The sequence below is a fragment of the Uloborus diversus genome, unplaced genomic scaffold (genome assembly GCF_026930045.1).
Source record: "Uloborus diversus isolate 005 unplaced genomic scaffold, Udiv.v.3.1 scaffold_537, whole genome shotgun sequence".
Classification (NCBI taxonomy): Eukaryota; Metazoa; Arthropoda; class Arachnida; order Araneae; family Uloboridae; genus Uloborus; species Uloborus diversus.
Genome location: NW_026558722.1, coordinates 96969 through 114828, shown reverse-complemented (window position 1 = coordinate 114828; position 17860 = coordinate 96969). Strand labels below are relative to the sequence as shown.

The 17860-nt window shown below is 32.7% G+C and overlaps 1 protein-coding gene across 1 annotated transcript; it reads left to right on the top strand.

Moving 5' to 3' along the window:
* Positions 1 to 16371: 16371 nt before the first annotated feature.
* On the top strand, positions 16372 to 17576 carry LOC129233574 (E3 ubiquitin-protein ligase RNF113A-like). The gene has a single exon (XM_054867584.1). The coding sequence runs from the start codon at positions 16607 to 16609 to the stop codon at positions 17522 to 17524; it is 918 nt and encodes a 305-aa protein (XP_054723559.1). The 5' UTR covers positions 16372 to 16606; the 3' UTR covers positions 17525 to 17576.
* The last annotated feature ends 284 nt before the right edge of the window (positions 17577 to 17860 follow it).

Genomic DNA, 17860 nt, shown 5'->3' with positions numbered 1-17860 from the left:
AATACTTTAAAAAAAAAGTTTTCAGTACATAAATAGCAAATCTACAGTTAAAAAATGAGACTACAATTTTAGTTATTATTTCTTTACAGCAGTGATACAACTTTTAAATGAAGAACTGTTCGGTTCTAGTACAGTAATTTTATTAGCATAAGAACACAAGAAAATTAGAGCATAATTTATGCTCCCTGAGAATTGAATGTCCCAAGTGTTTAAATCTTCATTATTGTATAACATATTGAGGTTTTTTCCCAAAGCTCCATTAGTATCTGCATACCTTTACAAGTTTTTTTTGTTTTTGTTTTTCGATTTTAAAAGGTTACAGCTAAAGCATTTAATTTGTTTATAGTTTTATGCTTTCAAATAAGTTAACATGCTTAAATACACTTTAAGTAAAGTCATTTAAAATATTATATGATTGTTATGTTACACATTTTAAATTTCTTGTCCTACATTATTAGTGACCAATCACTTTTGTGTGTTCCTAGTATATGCAGAAAAATTCATGTAGACTATCAGTACGATTCTGCTTCCCAATGACTTAGTTTCAACAGCATTCTAAAGGCTTTGTATTCCACAAAAATATTTCATATATTTCCAGTTATATACAAACCTTTTAGTTCAACTAGCTTTATTATACTGCTTTGGTCACACACTCTCATAATAAGCACAATAAAATTAAGAAAAGCAGCTCTAACATCTTCTTCATCCTAAAAGATAAATATAATGTATTTTAGTATTAAGAATCTCACCAACACTGGACATTTTATCAGCAGCATTTTTAAGCTGCACATACAGTTGACATAGTTGAAAAGTATACAAATATCAGTCAAACCGTATTTTTAAAGACTGTTAGTAACAATCTCTTTTTACTTTAACTATCAGCATTAAAACAATTACCAAAATTTTCACAAACTATTTTTTGTTTAGAATATTTACATAACTTACCAACAATAAATAGCAGATTTGGCTACAGATAAAATTTTGTATCAAATATTTGATCCTAATATTTTCCAGAAAAATTACGGTTCATCAAAAACCAATTTTCAAGCTTTTCATCTGAAAGTGATCAACAAACTGCAGAGATTTTTTTCTCTTTAAAGAAAATTCACTTGCCTTCTTCATTACTACAAGGAATGCACAGAATTTTTAATATAACACATGACGTATGCTATATTTTGGAAGTTTTACATAACTTAACTCTTAGTCATAAAATTGATGCCCACAACGAGTTAATTCTCTGTTCTATTTGAGTATTTCCATAAAATTTCAGTTACCTGAAGTGTTGCTAATTCAGAATGAAATACGTCAATCTCTTCATGAAGGTGAAGGAGTAAAAAAGTGGGAGCCATGAAGTTGCCAAAACATTAAACAGGCAGTAAAACCTAAATTTGAGCCTAACTATTAATATTTTGTATGCTTTCTTAAAAACTTTTTTTTTTTTGAGCAATGATGAATTGCTATTTGTCCTTACTCAACAGCTTTTAGTGTTTCTATGACTTTTCAGATTACCATAAAGACAAGAACAAGTCTAGCTCGTTGTTTTCAATATTTATTTAGAAAGCAATTTTTGTCATCATGATTACTTACTAATTCCTATCATTAAAGATCGATTAGAAATAAAAATATCATAACAGTTTATACCCTACAAATATGATCTTTGTGATAAGTGTCCAGAAGCAAATTGGCCATAACTATATTTTTATTGCCACATCCTAACTACTATTTCTTTTTTCACGGATGTGCCTTGAATTACATTATCTAGAAAATCACCAGTCTGAACATCAGAGCCAGACTGCCTAGGTCCAAAAATTGCAATTTTCCATTTATTAGCGCATGTATGTAGAAGCCTATTCTCCATCGAGCCATGTGAACTTAATTCTTAAAAAACAATCCTTTTCAAATTTTTACCGCGGTTTAAAGAGCACGCGTATGTGAAAGTTTTTTTTTTCTCTCCTGTAAAATTATCATAATGTGACTAACGTATTTCTGGCTCTGAGGTAAGGATATGATGGGTAAGAATTTTTTCTCCATTTCCATTCCAATTTTAGAAACAAGAAACCCAACAAGTAGGGTCCCATCACAATGCTTGATTGCAAAAAGCATAACTTTAATTCAATACGTTAAAACTCAAATAAATGCAAGGGTCTGGATTTTTTTTATTTTAAATTTTGTGTAATAATCAAGGTATATGATTCTTTTGATTTTTTTTAAAAAATCAAATAAGTCAGATTTTTTTAAATTTAAATCGGATTTTCTTGATTTCAATCAGATTTTTTACTTTCTTCTATATCTAATATATAGAAGAAAGTATTGGATTCGTGCAAATTTTCGAATTTCGAATTTTGACGGATTCGAACGTTTTGAGGTGTGCTGAGTCCATTTCGACCATTTTTGGAAAATGTCTGTCTGTCTGTGTGTGTGTATGTATGTGTGTGTGTGTGTGTGTGTATGTATGTGTGTCACGTCTGTGTGTGACCAGTTTTTTGTGGCCGCTCTACAACAAAAACTACCGCATGAAATCGAACGAAATTTAGTACACATATGTGCCCCTATGTGAACTTGTGCCCATTAGTTTTTGGCGCGAATTCCTCCAAGGGGGGTGGAGCAATGGGACGTTTTTCGAGTTACGCGTGCTTGCTATTCCTCAGGAAGTTACTGGCGGAATCAAACAAAATTTGGTCCATATGTTGGTATTAACAGGAACAGGTGCTGATTCAATTTTGGTGTCAATAACTCAAACGGGGGTTGAGCTATAGAACGTTTTTTGTCGTCAATTGTGACTGCTGTATCTCAAGAAATAATGAACGGAATGAAAGAAAAATTTATCGGCAAGTAGCCCTTAGTGGGTATAAGAACTGATTTTATTTTTGTGTCAACAGCTAAAAAGGAGGTAGCGCAATCACCCGTTCTTTTTTTCCATTTTGAGTGCCCTATCTCAAGAAGTAATGCTACGTTCTGGTTGAAATTTGGAATATATGTGAATCCATATGTAAACAGGCTTTGGTTCTATTTTGACGCCGATCGCTCTAAGAGGTGTTGATTTTTTTTTTTTTTTTTTTTTTGCGAATAAAAATATTTTTATTAATGCAACAATAAGAAAGATAAATCGTAATAGATTGTCGTCTGCGTATTTCTCGTGATTTTAATTGTATGGAAATGATCGGAAATATTATCTCAATGATTTAAAATTTTTAACTGTTGCCATCTTATGTTTGTTAACAAATAAAATATTTGTAATTCATTCAAGCAAGGCTTTTAAAATAACTTTCAATTTTCGCTCTTTGCTTTGCTTTTGCAAATAATTCAGACATTGGGATAGTCGTCAAGTTTTTGCATGTGTCATTTTGTTTTTGTTGGGAATATTGCTTCCTCGCCAAGCATGGGGAGGGATCAAAAAAAAAAAAAAAAAGAAAAATATAGAAGAAAGTTTCGTGATGGCCACAACATACTAGTTTCTTTTTACTTTCTTCTATATCTAATATATAGAAGAAAGTATTGGATTCGTGCAAATTTTCGAATTTAGAATTTTGACGGATTCGAACGTTTTGAGGTGTGCTGAGTCCATTTCGACTATTTTTGGAAAATGTCTGTCTGTCTGTGTGTGTGTGTGTATGTATGTGTGTTTGTATGTATGTATGTGTGTGTGTATGTATGTGTGTCACGTCTGTGTGTGACCAGTTTTTTGTGGCCGCTCTACAGCAAAAACTACCGCATGAAATCGAACGAAATTTAGTACACATATGTGCCCCTATGTGAACTTGTGCCCATTAGTTTTTGGCGCGAATTCCTCCAAGGGGGGTGGAGCAATGGGACGTTTTTCGAGTTACGCGTGCTTGCTATTCCTCAGGAAGTTACTGGCGGAATCAAACAAAATTTGGTCCATAATTTGGTATTAACAGGAACAGGTGCTGATTCAATTTTGGTGTCAATAACTCAAACGGGGGTTGAGCTGTAGAACGTTTTTTGTCGTCAATTGTGACTGCTGTATCTCAAGAAAAAATGAACGGAATGAAAGAAAAATTTATCGGCAAGTAGCCCTTAGTGGGTATAAGAACTGATTTTATTTTTGTGTCAACAGCTAAAAGGGGGGTAGCGCAATCACCCGTTCTTTTTTTCCATTTTGAGTGCCCTATCTCAAGAAGTAATGCTACGTTCTGGTTGAAATTTGGAATATATGTGAATCCATATGTAAACAGGCTTTGGTTCTATTTTGACGCCGATCGCTCCAAGAGGTGTTGATTTTTTTTTTTGCGAATAAAAATATTTTTATTAATGCAACAATAAGAAAGATAAATCGTAATAGATTGTCGTCTGCGTATTTCTCGTGATTTTAATTGTATGGAAATGATAGGAAATATTATCTCAATGATTTAAAATTTTTAACTGTTGCCATCTTATGTTTGTTAACAAATAAAATATTTGTAATTCATTCAAGCAAGGCTTTTAAAATAACTTTCAATTTTCGCTCTTTGCTTTGCTTTTGCAATAATTCAGACATTGGGATAGTCGTCAAGTTTTTGCATGTGTCATTTTGTTTTTGTTGGGAATATTGCTTCCTCGTCAAGCATGGGGAGGGATCAGAAAAAAAAAAGAAAAAAAGAAAAATATAGAAGAAAGTTTTGTGATGGCCACAACATACTAGTTTTGATAGGTTTTTATTTCAATCTCGATTCGAAAATTGAGGTTTAAAAATGCAAAAATGACTTTGTATCAATTTTCATAGTAATTTTTATTTTCTTATTAGTTTTATCGGGGTGTTTTCAGGGCTTAAGTTTCTATCAGCAGATAAAGGGTGTCCCAAAATTAACGCAAGATTTGAATTTGCCGCCATTTTTGCAATAAATGGTTGGCAACCCTGAAAAAAGAACTATTTGTCAGCTGAGAGTTTAGGGTAATCAAAAATGGAGCGTTATACGATACAATAACGCGCTTTCATTATTGAACAATTGTTTCAAAAATAATGAAAGTTGAGGCTGGTCAAGCAGTTACTGTTATTGGCGCTCGGAATCGCAACACGGTAATGCACGGGTGGTTGTGGGCTTGTTGACATAGACCTTTGAATTCAAATAGCCCTATAAGAAGAAATTTAAAAATGTTAAATCACTCGATCTAGGGTGCCAATTCTGATCACCGAAATGAGAGTACGCGACCAGGAAATGCCTTATGCAGTCATTGAAATGTTTCACTCTCTCTCTAGCTGTATGGTACAATAACACCCCATTTTTACTAACCCTAAACTCTCAACTGTCAAATTGTTCTTTTTTCATGGCTGCCAACAATTTATGGAAAAAATGGTGGCAAATTCAAATCTTGCGTTAATTTTGAGACACCCTTTATAAAGTCGTCTAGTTCTAAACTTCCTCTACTTAATTTTGTGTTAGTGTACACATACAGGGTATTCCGTTTTAACCTGCAAAACCTTTATTTTCGCAACCGTTAGTCCTAGACGTATACTTCCAATTGCAAAAATGTTCAAAATCAGATGCAGAGTTAAGATATTGAAAGTTCGAAGTAAAAATAAAAATGAGTCAAAAATACAAAAATTAACTTTTATACGGGGCCCAGGTCCCCTAACTTATGTTTAGGGAAATAATCTTCATTGAAAAACAATTCCAGCACAAAAAGTTTGAAGTTAGTACGACCAATATTCACCGAAATATGAAACGCATAGTTTTGTGATTTAAACCACTTTTCAGTATAGCGGTTAACAAGTGTTTAAAATTATATTTGTGCATAGAGTTTGGTTTTTCAAATTGTTTGAGGTTTTGTAGAGTGTTTTTGCGTATCACAGCATAACATTTGCATTTATTTTTAAATAGCAATGAAAAATAAATACCTTGTTTTTTCTTACTTTGACGACCTGTCATTCTTCTGAAAGGGCGAGAAGTTCCAATCTCACCTTCTGTATGGTCCCTTAAAACTTTGAACTGGAATATCTGTTTGAGTTTTGGTCGCACAAATGTCAAGTTTTTTGTGTCAGGAATAGTTTTCAATGGAGATTAATTCTCTAAATATTAGCTAGGGAACCTAGGGCCCGTGTAAAAAGTTTAATTTTGAATATTTTGTGAATATTTTGACTCATTTTTACTTTTTTCTGTATCTAATATATAGAAAAAAGTATTGGATTCGTGCAAATTTTCGAATTTCGATTTTTGACGGATTCGAACGTTTTGAGGTGTGTTGAGTCCTTTTCGACTATTTTTGGAAAATGTCTGTCTGCGTATGTGTGTGTGTGTGTCATGTCTGTGTGTGACCAGTTTTTTTGTGGCCACTCTACAGCAAAAACTACCGCATGAAATCGAACGAAGTTTGGTACACACATGTGCCCCTATGTGAACTTGTGCCCATTGGTTTTTTGGCGCGAATTCCTCCAAGGGGAAGTGAAGCAATGGGACGTTTTTTGAGTTACGCGTGCTTGCTATTCCTCAGGAAGTAACTGGCAGAATCAAACAAAATTTGGTCCATATGTTGCCATTAACAAGAACAGGTGCTGATTCAATTTTGGTGTCAATAACACGAACGGGGGTTGAGCTATAGAACGTTTTTTGTCGTCAATTCTGACTGCTGTATCTCAAGAAATAATGAACGGAATGAAAGAAAAAATTATCGGCAAGTAGCCCTTAGTGGGTATAAGAGCTGATTTCATTTTGGTGTCAACAGCTAAAAAGGGGATAGCGCAATCGCCCGTTCTTTTTTTCCATTGTGAGTGCCATATCTCAAGAAGTAATGCTACGTTCTGGTTGAAATTTGGAATATATGTGAATCCATATGTAAACAGGCTTTGGTTCAATTTTGACGCCAATCGCTCCAAGAGGTGTTGATTTTTTTTTTTTTTGCGAATAAAAATAGCTTTATTAATGCAACAATAAGCGTATTTCTCGTGATTTTAATTGTATGGAAATGATCGGAAATATTATCTCAATGATTTAAAATTTTTAACTGTTGCCATCTTATGTAATTGTTAACAAATAAAATATTTGTAATTAATTCAAGCAAGACTTTTAAAATAACTTTCAATTTGCATGTGTAATTTTGTTTTTGTTGGGAATATTGCTTCCTCTTCAAGCACGGGGAGGGATCAGAAAAAAAAGAAAAATATAGAAGAAAGTTTCGTGATGGCCACAACATACTAGTTTAAAAATGTTCAAAAATTTGTTGATATTAATTACTTAACATTTACAAACATTATATATTTCATACAATAGATGAATCCATTCAACTTACTTTTAAAATTGAGATAGGTTCTCTAACTATTTAATACTATTTTAAGATTTATAAATATGTTGTAATGCTTAAATAAGATGTGATTTTGTTTTATGCTTTGCTTAAAGATAAGGTTTCCATCATCATGACCGTTTTTAGTGCAAAATATTATGTTGAACATTTACTTTTCTGGACTATATTAGTCATGGTGTATAAGAAAAACTTCAAATTTTTATTCTGTTCTAAACTGTTATTTTGGAGTAAAAGCAATCTAGAGTGAAAAATCTGTTACACACACAGAAAGAGGGATCTACGTAGTTTTGCTAAGATAGTTAGACTTGTTAAGATAGTATAATGCAGTGTAGTTAAATTTAGAGCAATACATTCTGATTTTAATTAATGGTTTTGTTTAAAAATTACTTAATTTAAATCAACTGATTTAAATCAATGATTTAAAAAAAAAATCACTTGATTTAAATCATGATTTTAATCACGATTAAAATCAAGCTAATTTAAATCAATGAATCCTGGTAATAATGCACCTTATTTTTGGATTATAACTCACAGATAATTCGTTAGAAAAGGTTATTTGGATGTACATTATATGCAGCCTTGGATTTTGGAGACAAAAAAATAACAGCGCTTCTTCCTTTTGTCAACATTTTGTAAGTCAAAGTTTGAATCTTAGTTTAAATAAATAGGAGTCATTTTTTTTTTTTTTTTTCAAGAAAGATCTATTTAAGCAAAAAACGTGGGTAGGCACAAGTCCTGCTGCTAGGTATTCAAAATTTAATTCATGCTTTATAAAAACGTTACATGTAACTGAGTCATTATGAAATATTTTTACTTACTGACACATTGGATCTATTTATTAGAGAAATAAATATAGGGTTGGAGAAATCCAACTGAGCAAGAACTTTGTGGGCTGCTTGCTTTCCTAAAGCAACCATCGCAGACAACAGGTGCAAAGCTGCCTTACTTCTTGATGCTTTTTGTTTGAAGTTCAAAAAGTTAAAAATAGTCTTCATTCCATGGGCAAGAACTTCATTGACAATAGATTGTCCAGTTGATGCAAAAATACTTAAGTCCTTTGCCAAGCGCAATAATATGTGAGTTAAGGTTTGGAATAAAACAACAACCTGAAAAAGGAAAATAAATAATATTTCAAATAGACATAAAATTAATTATAGTAGGAACTATGAATAAAGTAAATAAGTAAAACATCATTTAATGTTTCTCATGAAATGAAATCAAATTGATATATTACATTAAAAATAAGTACTGAATGGGTATGTATAAAGTCACTCTATTTACATCTACATAGAGCTGATATATACTTGTTAACCAAAGCACAATTTAATTACAATACTAGCTACGTCGCTCGGCTTTGCATGGTCCGCCTCGAAAATAAGTTATGTCAAGTAATGAATGTTCAACAATCAGGCTTGAAAAAAAAAAAAAAAGAAAGAAAGAAAACAGTAAAATTTTGCGACAGATTTCGGAAAAATAACCAAAAAGTAAACTTTTTAAATCCCCGGATTACAGAAGTCTTCAAAACAAAACCCAGAAATTTATTTGCTCATATTCAAGACAAAAAATGGCAACAGATCTTTTATCTTGATGATTTTCTTCACCCACTATAAATTTTAATAAAAGCATTGTTGCGGAAAGTTGAGATGAAGCACTGAATAATAATTTGAATGGAGGAAAGTCTTCGAAAAATAGAGATTTTATGTCAAATTTAAGTGTCATAATTAATAGTTTTTAATTGATATCTCCGCTAGTAATTATCGGAGGATTATGTTAAATAGCCAAACATAAAGATGGGAAGATGACAAATCCATCGATACCTGGTTTGATGGTCAGTTCACTGTTGTTCCGGAGAAGAAACTTGGACATAGATACATAGGTACATAATCTCAGTGTTTAATTATATAAGATTATTACAATTCAAAATCAAATGTTACATTGTTTAAACCCTGCAGTTGCTCCTTAGAAAAGGTGGTTTTAAAAATCTAAACAGTTTCTTGATGTAATATTTACAAATGAGAAACTTTAAAATATTCTAGCAACAGAAGAGCTAGCAGGCAATGCACCAAGGAAAAAGCAATATTACTGAAACTTTCACCTTATTGTATATTTTTTTAAACTGGTCCACCATGTAGTAACTGGGGTAGTGGTAAAAATTTCATTGGTAAAATAAGTTTCGAGAAATGGGGCCAATTTGTTTGCAAAGCTATGACATTTGGCACAAAATAAAGGTTAATATTGGCAAGTAAAATTCTGACACTTTCTTCTTGAAGCACATGATAATTTGAATCACAAGCAATTTAAATGAAGCATATAAGGGAGCAAATTACAATCAGTAATGCCTGTTTAATTCTGTATGTCACTCTTTGTTTTTAAAAATTTTCGTCCTTTGTTATATTCAAATATTACAAGCATCTGCAACTGTAAAGCTCCCTTTCTGAGCTAAGTCAAGGGCACTAGCATAGGATTTTATTTACAATGATGAAATGAAGAAATTTTTTTAGTTTACAAATGAATATCATCTAGTATGCTTTTAAGTTTTTGCCAGTTTCTGCCGGTTTTTACCAGTTATAACCAGTTTTTGCCACTGGCGCAGCAAAAACTAGTTTCTGCCTTTAGAAAGCCAAACCTGATTCTAATACACATATGTAATTGAAATTTGGTACATAAATGCTATATTGACCATGGGAAAAAATAAATACATACAGGGTGGGTATTTTAAGCAATGAGAATATTTTTGTCCTGATGCCGCTGTACGCCTGAGGGCGATGCAACTGGTTGGAGTCGGTAGTGGGACCTTCAACCTTGATAACCCTCTACTCGGCATTCGCCTACTGGCTTTGATTGAGGCAAGATCGAGCATGGCATGGACGTCTTCAATAAAGTGTGTGCAAGTTCAAAATACAACAAATTTTGTGTTCGCCTTGGAAAATCGGGTGCATCAAAGCTGGAAATTATTTAGCAAGTGTACAGCAGGGAAAACTTAGGCAGAAAATGTTTAAAGAAGGTCAGGAGAGCATGGAGGACAAGCCCCATGCAGGTCGCCCGTTAACATCAAGAACCGCAGAAAAAGAACAAGGTGTGCAACATTTACTGAACAGGGACCGGCGTTTAAGTGTTTGCATGATCCCAGAAAGCTAGGAATGCATAAAATAGTTGTGCACAAAATCATCAGTGAGGATCTTGGGATGAGGAAGGTTTGCGCCTAACTCGTGCTTCATAGTCGCCAAGCACTTGACAAAAAATGGCATCGTAACTATTCCGCAGCCTCCCTTACAGCCCCAACATTGCCCAGCAGACTTTTTTCCTCTTCCCCAAAGTGAAAACTGCCCTTAAACGGCGCCACCACAGGACCCTAGATGATGTTAAAAGGGATTGCAAGCGTGCTCTGAAGGATGTTTCGATTGATGACTTCCAGGGAGCACACGAAGCGTGGAAACGTTGCCTGCAGAAGTGTGTTGATGCTCAAGGAGCATATTTTGAAGACTACTAAACTTTGCAGCGATATTTTCAATATTTTCTTTTTGTGTGGACTTATTCTCATTACTTAAAATACACACCCTGTAAGTAAATAATAGTTCAAATGTTTTACCATCAAAAATAGCAGTGTTTCAAACAAAGCTTTCACAGATGCTGCCGTAGGTATAAATTGTGGTCTAATTGAGATTAAAGCACACAACCATAGGTGGGAAGAGGAAGGGGGGGGGGAACACATTCAAAAGTAAAGAGGCTTTGCCCCTTCATTTTCCTCAATTCAAAATCAACAATCAATTGTTAATTGATTGATTCACACATCAAAAGAATGAAGAATTAAATTAATAAGAGTGCACTTGATATTTTTTTCATGTTATTATTTTATAAATGTTAAAATGTAGCTTTGAAATGAAAGAAGGGAGTCTGCCATGTGACCATCTGTCCCGATTGTTGAGGCAGTGTCCTAATTTTTCAGAGAATGTCATTCAATCAACAATGATGCTAAAATTAAACACTAGAATTATGGCAATCTTTTTATACCTAGAAATATGGCGGGGATCCTTTTGACCCCTGAGAAGAAATTTGCACAGTTCCCTACAAAATGTTGCATATTTGTAAAAAATAATTAAAAATAAACACATTTAGACTAAAGGCAGTTTATTTATAGGATGAAGATATTTTTAAGATGTATAATTAAGAATTTTAAAAGAGTTTAAAATACCCTTCAAACAACAAGCACTATTTCAGTTGCATTTCAGAAACTAACGACTAATGCTCCCTTTTATGTACAAAAACTATATAAATGCTACAAGTTGTGGCAATGCTATGTTCTAAGAGGCATTTTTGAGTTTCTTCTGTTTCAGCATCAATAATTGTATTTTCCATTTCGTTTTTTCTCAAAAGGGTCAAAATGACACCTCCCCACGCTTTTAGACATAACCTTAGTCTGGGTTTTAAAAAAAATCAATATTCTTGAATATTTTATATTATTGCACAGCAAAATGATTTAGGAAATGTCAAGGAAGGATTAAGCTTTTTATGAAAATACAGAGTAGTAGTTAGCAAAAAAAGTTTCCTCGGGGTCAAAATGACCCCTCCTGAATTCTAGAGTGTTAAAAAAAAAGTTTACTTTAAGGTCAAGGGCCACCTAACCTATCCTCCCCCAACACCTCCTTTGATCCCCCATTTTTTGGGGATCTATGCATACAGCAGTCAAACATGAATGCCTGTTTCCATCTCTCTCTCTCTCTCTCTCTCTATATATATATATATATATATAAATATATATATATATATATATATATAAATGAAAATCGGTACACATTCTGTACATTATTTTTGAAAAGATAGAACAAAACTTTGCATCTAATCTTTTAAATAATTTTATACATATTCTTACATACTTAATAAACAAATATATAAGTTTTGAAATTATTCTTGTACATGTTTTCCAGTTATATAGATTAACAACCAGTCATGCTTCATTGATGAGTTCTTATCAGAGATTACTCACTTTAAGATAGGGCTGGCAAGTTTTTTCCAAAGGTGGGAAAAACCATGGGATATTTTTGCCAAAGTGACAAAAACAGGTGTTTTTTATTTAAGCGTTATTGGAAATAAGCTACTTTAATTTTTAGTCATTTTAGCTCTAATGTAATTATTTTTATGTGCTTAAAATATTCATTCTCAAATGTATCCATATTTTCATCAGGAAATTCAACTTAGGTAGGTGACTATGAAAACAGAAAATATGCTTACATTTTGAGCATTAGATGCTGATGTATTTTTGATAAGTTGTAAAATTTCTTGACAGTTTACAGATAATTTCAAGTAGTCATGTACAACATCACAAGAAGTTTTCCCAGCTTGAAAATCTTCCGCTTGGCTGACAAACTCTGTTAAACCTGAAATAAAATCCAAAATATTATCTGAATTTTAAAGGAAATATATACCAGTACCATTATGAAATATTGGAGTGGATAGTATGAAATCTTTATTTCTTACATTTTATGTTACAGTGAAGCACTGTTAAATAGGTTTCTCTTTTATACGTTTTTAAAATTGGTCCCTACAGTCTAATACACATTAACCTGCACACCTGTTGCATGCTTTTTTCAAACAAACCCTTCAAAAACATATAAACAGTGCTTCACTGTATTTGAAAATAAACAAGCAAGCATGACATTATTTTATGAGGCACTTTAAAATTGAAAGCAACATATTTGATGCAGTTCCTATTAAATACAACATACAGTATAACCTCAATTTAATAATTGTCAAGGGACTGGAAAAAGTTATCGCTAAATCAAGGATAATATCAATAAATCAAGAAGCATACATAGACATTCAATGCAGTCAAACCCGGACCAGTGAACAATATCAATAAATCAAAAAGCATACATAGACATTCAATGCAGTCAAACCCGGACCAGTGAACAATATCATTAAATTGAGGAAATCGTTAAATCCAGTATTGTTAAATTCAACTTATACTGTACCATCTCAGAATCACAATTTTGTTTAGTTGTATGAGTAGTGAATGCAGCTGTTGCTTCATTACCTCTCAGCGTTAGAAATCAGTAAAAAATCCTACTGGTCCCTTGGACCAGTCAAGGTGAATATGTACTGGTCCTCAAACAAGATCACTGGTCTGCTTTAAATTAAACACTAATTATGTTTGTGTCAAAGAATTACTTACACTTTATGATGATTACATTTATTAAGTTTAAGCTCATTGATAAAACACTTAAATGCAAAATTACTGTACAGCGAATAAAGTTCAAAATGGTAAACATAATATTAAATAACAATGTGAACACTTAAAATTAAAAAACCATGCAAAATGGATAATCTACAAGTATAAAACATTTTTCTTCTGATGAGGATTTTTTAATGTACTTAAATATTTCAAAATATAAATAAAAATTTTTAATTGCCAAAGTTTGGCAATAAATATTAAAATCTGTACTCTTAAACAGCCAAAGTAGTCTGAAAACCAATTTCATTAAACAATACTTAAAATAAGCTACCAAAAATTTTTGAACTTAATTTGACCATTTTTACTTTGTTTCAGGACGTTATTTTTCCCTTCAAGTGTGAGTAAAATGTAAATGTGCGATTTTAAATCAGATAAAACTTTTGAAAATAAAATTAACTGTAGTTCGTGGTCCCATGGACCACTGATAATTTTTTCCTGGTGGTCCGAAGCAGGTTTTACTGGTCTGGGACCAATGGACCAGCAGTAATTTCTAACACTGCCTCTTTTTAGTAACATTAAAACTTAGTTTCACATCACTTTTTAATCCATCTCAAGCATGAACATTAAAGAGGAATAAGACTGATTAGCATACACAGCTTCAATGAGATGACCTCTGCCTCTAGCTTGGTTGTTTACAATTCCAGACAATCAAGTCCATAACAAAGAGGAAACTACAGTCTCTGGATATCAAAACTAACTGCTGGTATATTACATGTAAGACTGATTTGTTTTAAACAAAGTTCAATTTGACGAAATTAAACTGTGCTCTTAAAAACATCTATAATTCAAAATCCTGACCTCTACTAAATTATTTTTGGTGCAGATGTCATGGTAAAGTTCATGTTTTGTTCGTACTCCAAAAAAACCCTCGACACATTTCTTTTCTTTTTTTTTTTTGCAACACACAATACATGTTGGTGTGCATATGTATTAAGGTGGTCCAAAAGTAAAAATTTCGGAAATTGTATTCTCCAGGCTTATTCTTGATTTGTATGACATTAATATCAAGGAGGAAAAGTCGGGTGAATTGGTTAATGGTTAGGCATCACAAAGAAAGTTTTGAAAACTAATCATCCCATTACTTTACTAGTCATGAGCCTAGTATTGCATATTTTGACTATTAAAATAGATAATTTTTTATTGACTAACTCGGAGAAATTTCGAAAAAAAAAAAAATTCTATAAATAATTAAGCATTCTGGACCTAGCAGTAAGATTTAGTTTGAATACAAGTTTTATTTTCTTATAACAGCATTGTACAGTAAACCCTTCTTTTACACTGTTCAATCTCATTAATACATCCTATATAGTCAGTAAATTATCGCCATTAGCCAGGGCTAAAGCAGAAATATGTGAAATACACCGCCAGCTCAGTCATTTCCAGTCGAGGACTGCAGTTTTGGAAATGACTGAGCTGGCGGTGTATTTCACGTACATCCTATATAGGTTCAGAAATATGTATTTAAAAAGGCATTGGATAATAAACAAAGAACAAAAGCTAAATTTTGATGCAGCCAATAACTTTTAAAGATGAAACGATTTTAACACTACTGCTATTAAGTTCATAGAGTCACTCTATTATAACAAGCTCTGATTTAAAAAGAACCTGGATGTAGAGAGGAAATTAGACGTATTTGATTGGTACAACGTTAAGTCTAAGGGGGCATAACTTGCATTTAGTAATCAAACACGGAAATAGCACAAATTTTGATTTAAAAAAAAAAGTCTATAAAATTCTCCACCCAACTCAGCTAAATCCTTTCAACATCCCTTAATCAACAAGGCAGTGATGAGCCATAAATCCTGAGAATAAGTAGCTCATGGGCTGCAATAGTGGCACAGCTCATAATTCAATATGAGGCCGGAAGATGGCAGAAGTAGAATGTATTTTCCTTAGCAATAAAAACTTTAAATCTCACAAGAAAGAGATAATAAGACAGCACGAAGCAAATTAATCAACTTCTTTGACACTGTATAAAAATACAACACAAATAAAATAAATATGCATGTTTTTTTATTATTATTTTTTTATAAACTTGTATTTCAGGAGCACTTTGTGAAAGTAAGCAAAGATCCTGGTCCTTTTTCGCTCGTCATAAGCGAATTCGACTGTATACTAAATTATTTTTGTAAAAAAACGTAACAAATACAAGTAAATTTTTATGAAAGGTAAAGTTTTCTCAAATTGAAACAGCACAGAATCTTACTCTGAAAAGGATTCTCCGCTTGTAAAAGCGTTTTGTATAGGTTATCGGCAGAAGTCATTTTTGCAGATCATAACATAACAATATAAACACAAAACCACATGGCAATTCAGTAGCGTAACATTAAAAAGCGCATTCTTGCAAATGACGATGACAGAAAACGTCGACTATATTTGGCATGTAATCATTTCACCACTGCGCTAGCTTCCACATTTGTGCTTTCCCACTTATTAATTTATAACAATATTGTATGCGTTTTATTCGTATTATTTGCTCCCGAAGCGCTATTGATTGATCTAAGGAAACTTTTAATGTGTAATAACTCAATATAGTGACTCAAGTAAATCAATAGTTACAAGTTATCTGATACACAAAGTAGAATGTCGCCAAACTAGACGCATTAGTCACAAACCCATTACAACCCTACTTTTTAGATGAGCATTGTGAAAGAATATTCGTGATGTTTAAAAGAAATTTTCAAAAAACACAGCTACAGTTACATCTAATTTATCAAATGCCAACTGAAAAGTGAACATCTAATGACTATACGAATTACTACAGATGCAAAATAATTTAATTACACTGAAAAATAATTTAAAAAAGTCTAGTTTTATTTTGGTCTATTTCGTTGAATTTCGCAGTACATGCTCCCGTTGGCAATGATATATTTGTTGTCATTCGTACTTGGATGGCGGTAGCGGATTTTTGTGTGTAATAATGATTTTTTTTTATTTTGCGGGAATAGTTAAAGCATGGATTTATATGTTTCTGTTCAAAAAATGTACGTATCTCTTTTTTTAGACTGTCTCTTTCCTTCTCTTGTGTTGTGACTTCAATATAGCGAAAGAAAAAAACAAAACCAATTCTGTTTAATCCAAACATTTAAACACATATATTAAAGAATTCTCTGCTGTTACCGCTCACCACCTTCCAGCACAATGGACATTACTTTTAAAAAAACCATAAAGCGGAATTTAAGAAAGCGAAATATAAGTGATGATGAAAATTCTAGTGGAGAAGAAACTGCAGTTTTTAAAAAGGAAAAAAAGTCAGTATCAAGTAATCCAATGATACAAGGTACCAGTACGAAAAAAATTCGAGATGTGGATCACAACCCAACTAAATCAGACAGCGATGAAGAAACTTTAATTCCTGTGTATAAATCGGCAAAAACAGCTCAACGAACAGGTCCAGCAGATATGGGAGCAACTTCAACAATTCAGTTTGAAACAGAAAAGGATAAAGACGCTCAAGCTATATTTGAAAAATCGCAGAAAATAAATGAAGAATTAAAGGGCAAAGGAGATGACAAAATCTACAGGGGAATCAATAATTATCAAAAGTTTTCTATAGCGAAAGATACCTCTCAAGGAAATGCTTCTAGTGGCATGGTCAGAAAAGGTCCAATTAGAGCACCGGACAATATCAGATCAACTGTTCGATGGGACTACCAACCAGATATTTGTAAAGATTACAAAGAAACTGGGTTTTGTGGATTTGGAGACAGTTGTAAATTCATGCATGACAGATCAGATTATAAGCAAGGGTGGCAGTTGGAGATGGAAATGGCCAACAATACTTACGGTGCTGAAGACTCTACAAAGTACGAAATTAGTTCTGATGAAGATGACTTACCATTTAAGTGCTTCATTTGTAGAAGTTCGTTTAAAGACCCTGTGGTGACCAAATGCAATCACTATTTTTGTGAAAAGTGTGCTCTAGAGAACTATGCAAAAAGTACCAGATGTTACGTCTGTGGTGTTCAGACATCAGGCCTGTTCAAAGCCGCTAAAGATTTAGCTGCAAAGTTGATTGCAAGGAAAGAAAGGGCATGTGGATCAGATAGTGATTCTTGAGTATGTCACTTAAAAAAAAGAAAATATAGTGTGTCAACAGCATCTTGGTGACATTGAACAATAGCATTAATAGGATATTTTTAAAGAAGATAATTTAATCTGTCAGGATTTTGTTTTCAATGCATGTTTTACAAAGATAAATACATGTAGATTTATACATTTGTTGATGACTTGCTTTATTTCACTATTTTAGTAGAATTGTTTGTCTAGTAGGGGGATTTGGAGCACGTTCGCCCACTTTTCTAGTTTCCATCTCATCAAAAAATTGAATGAGCAGTTAGATTTTCTACAATAAGCTTCATTAAACATTTCTCATCATCCCAGATTATTTTGAAA

What these genes read in the sequence shown, in the direction of transcription:
- LOC129233574 (XM_054867584.1), top strand. Translation starts at nt 16,607, where the DNA reads ATGGACATTACTTTTAAAAAAACCATAAAGCGGAATTTAAGAAAGCGA.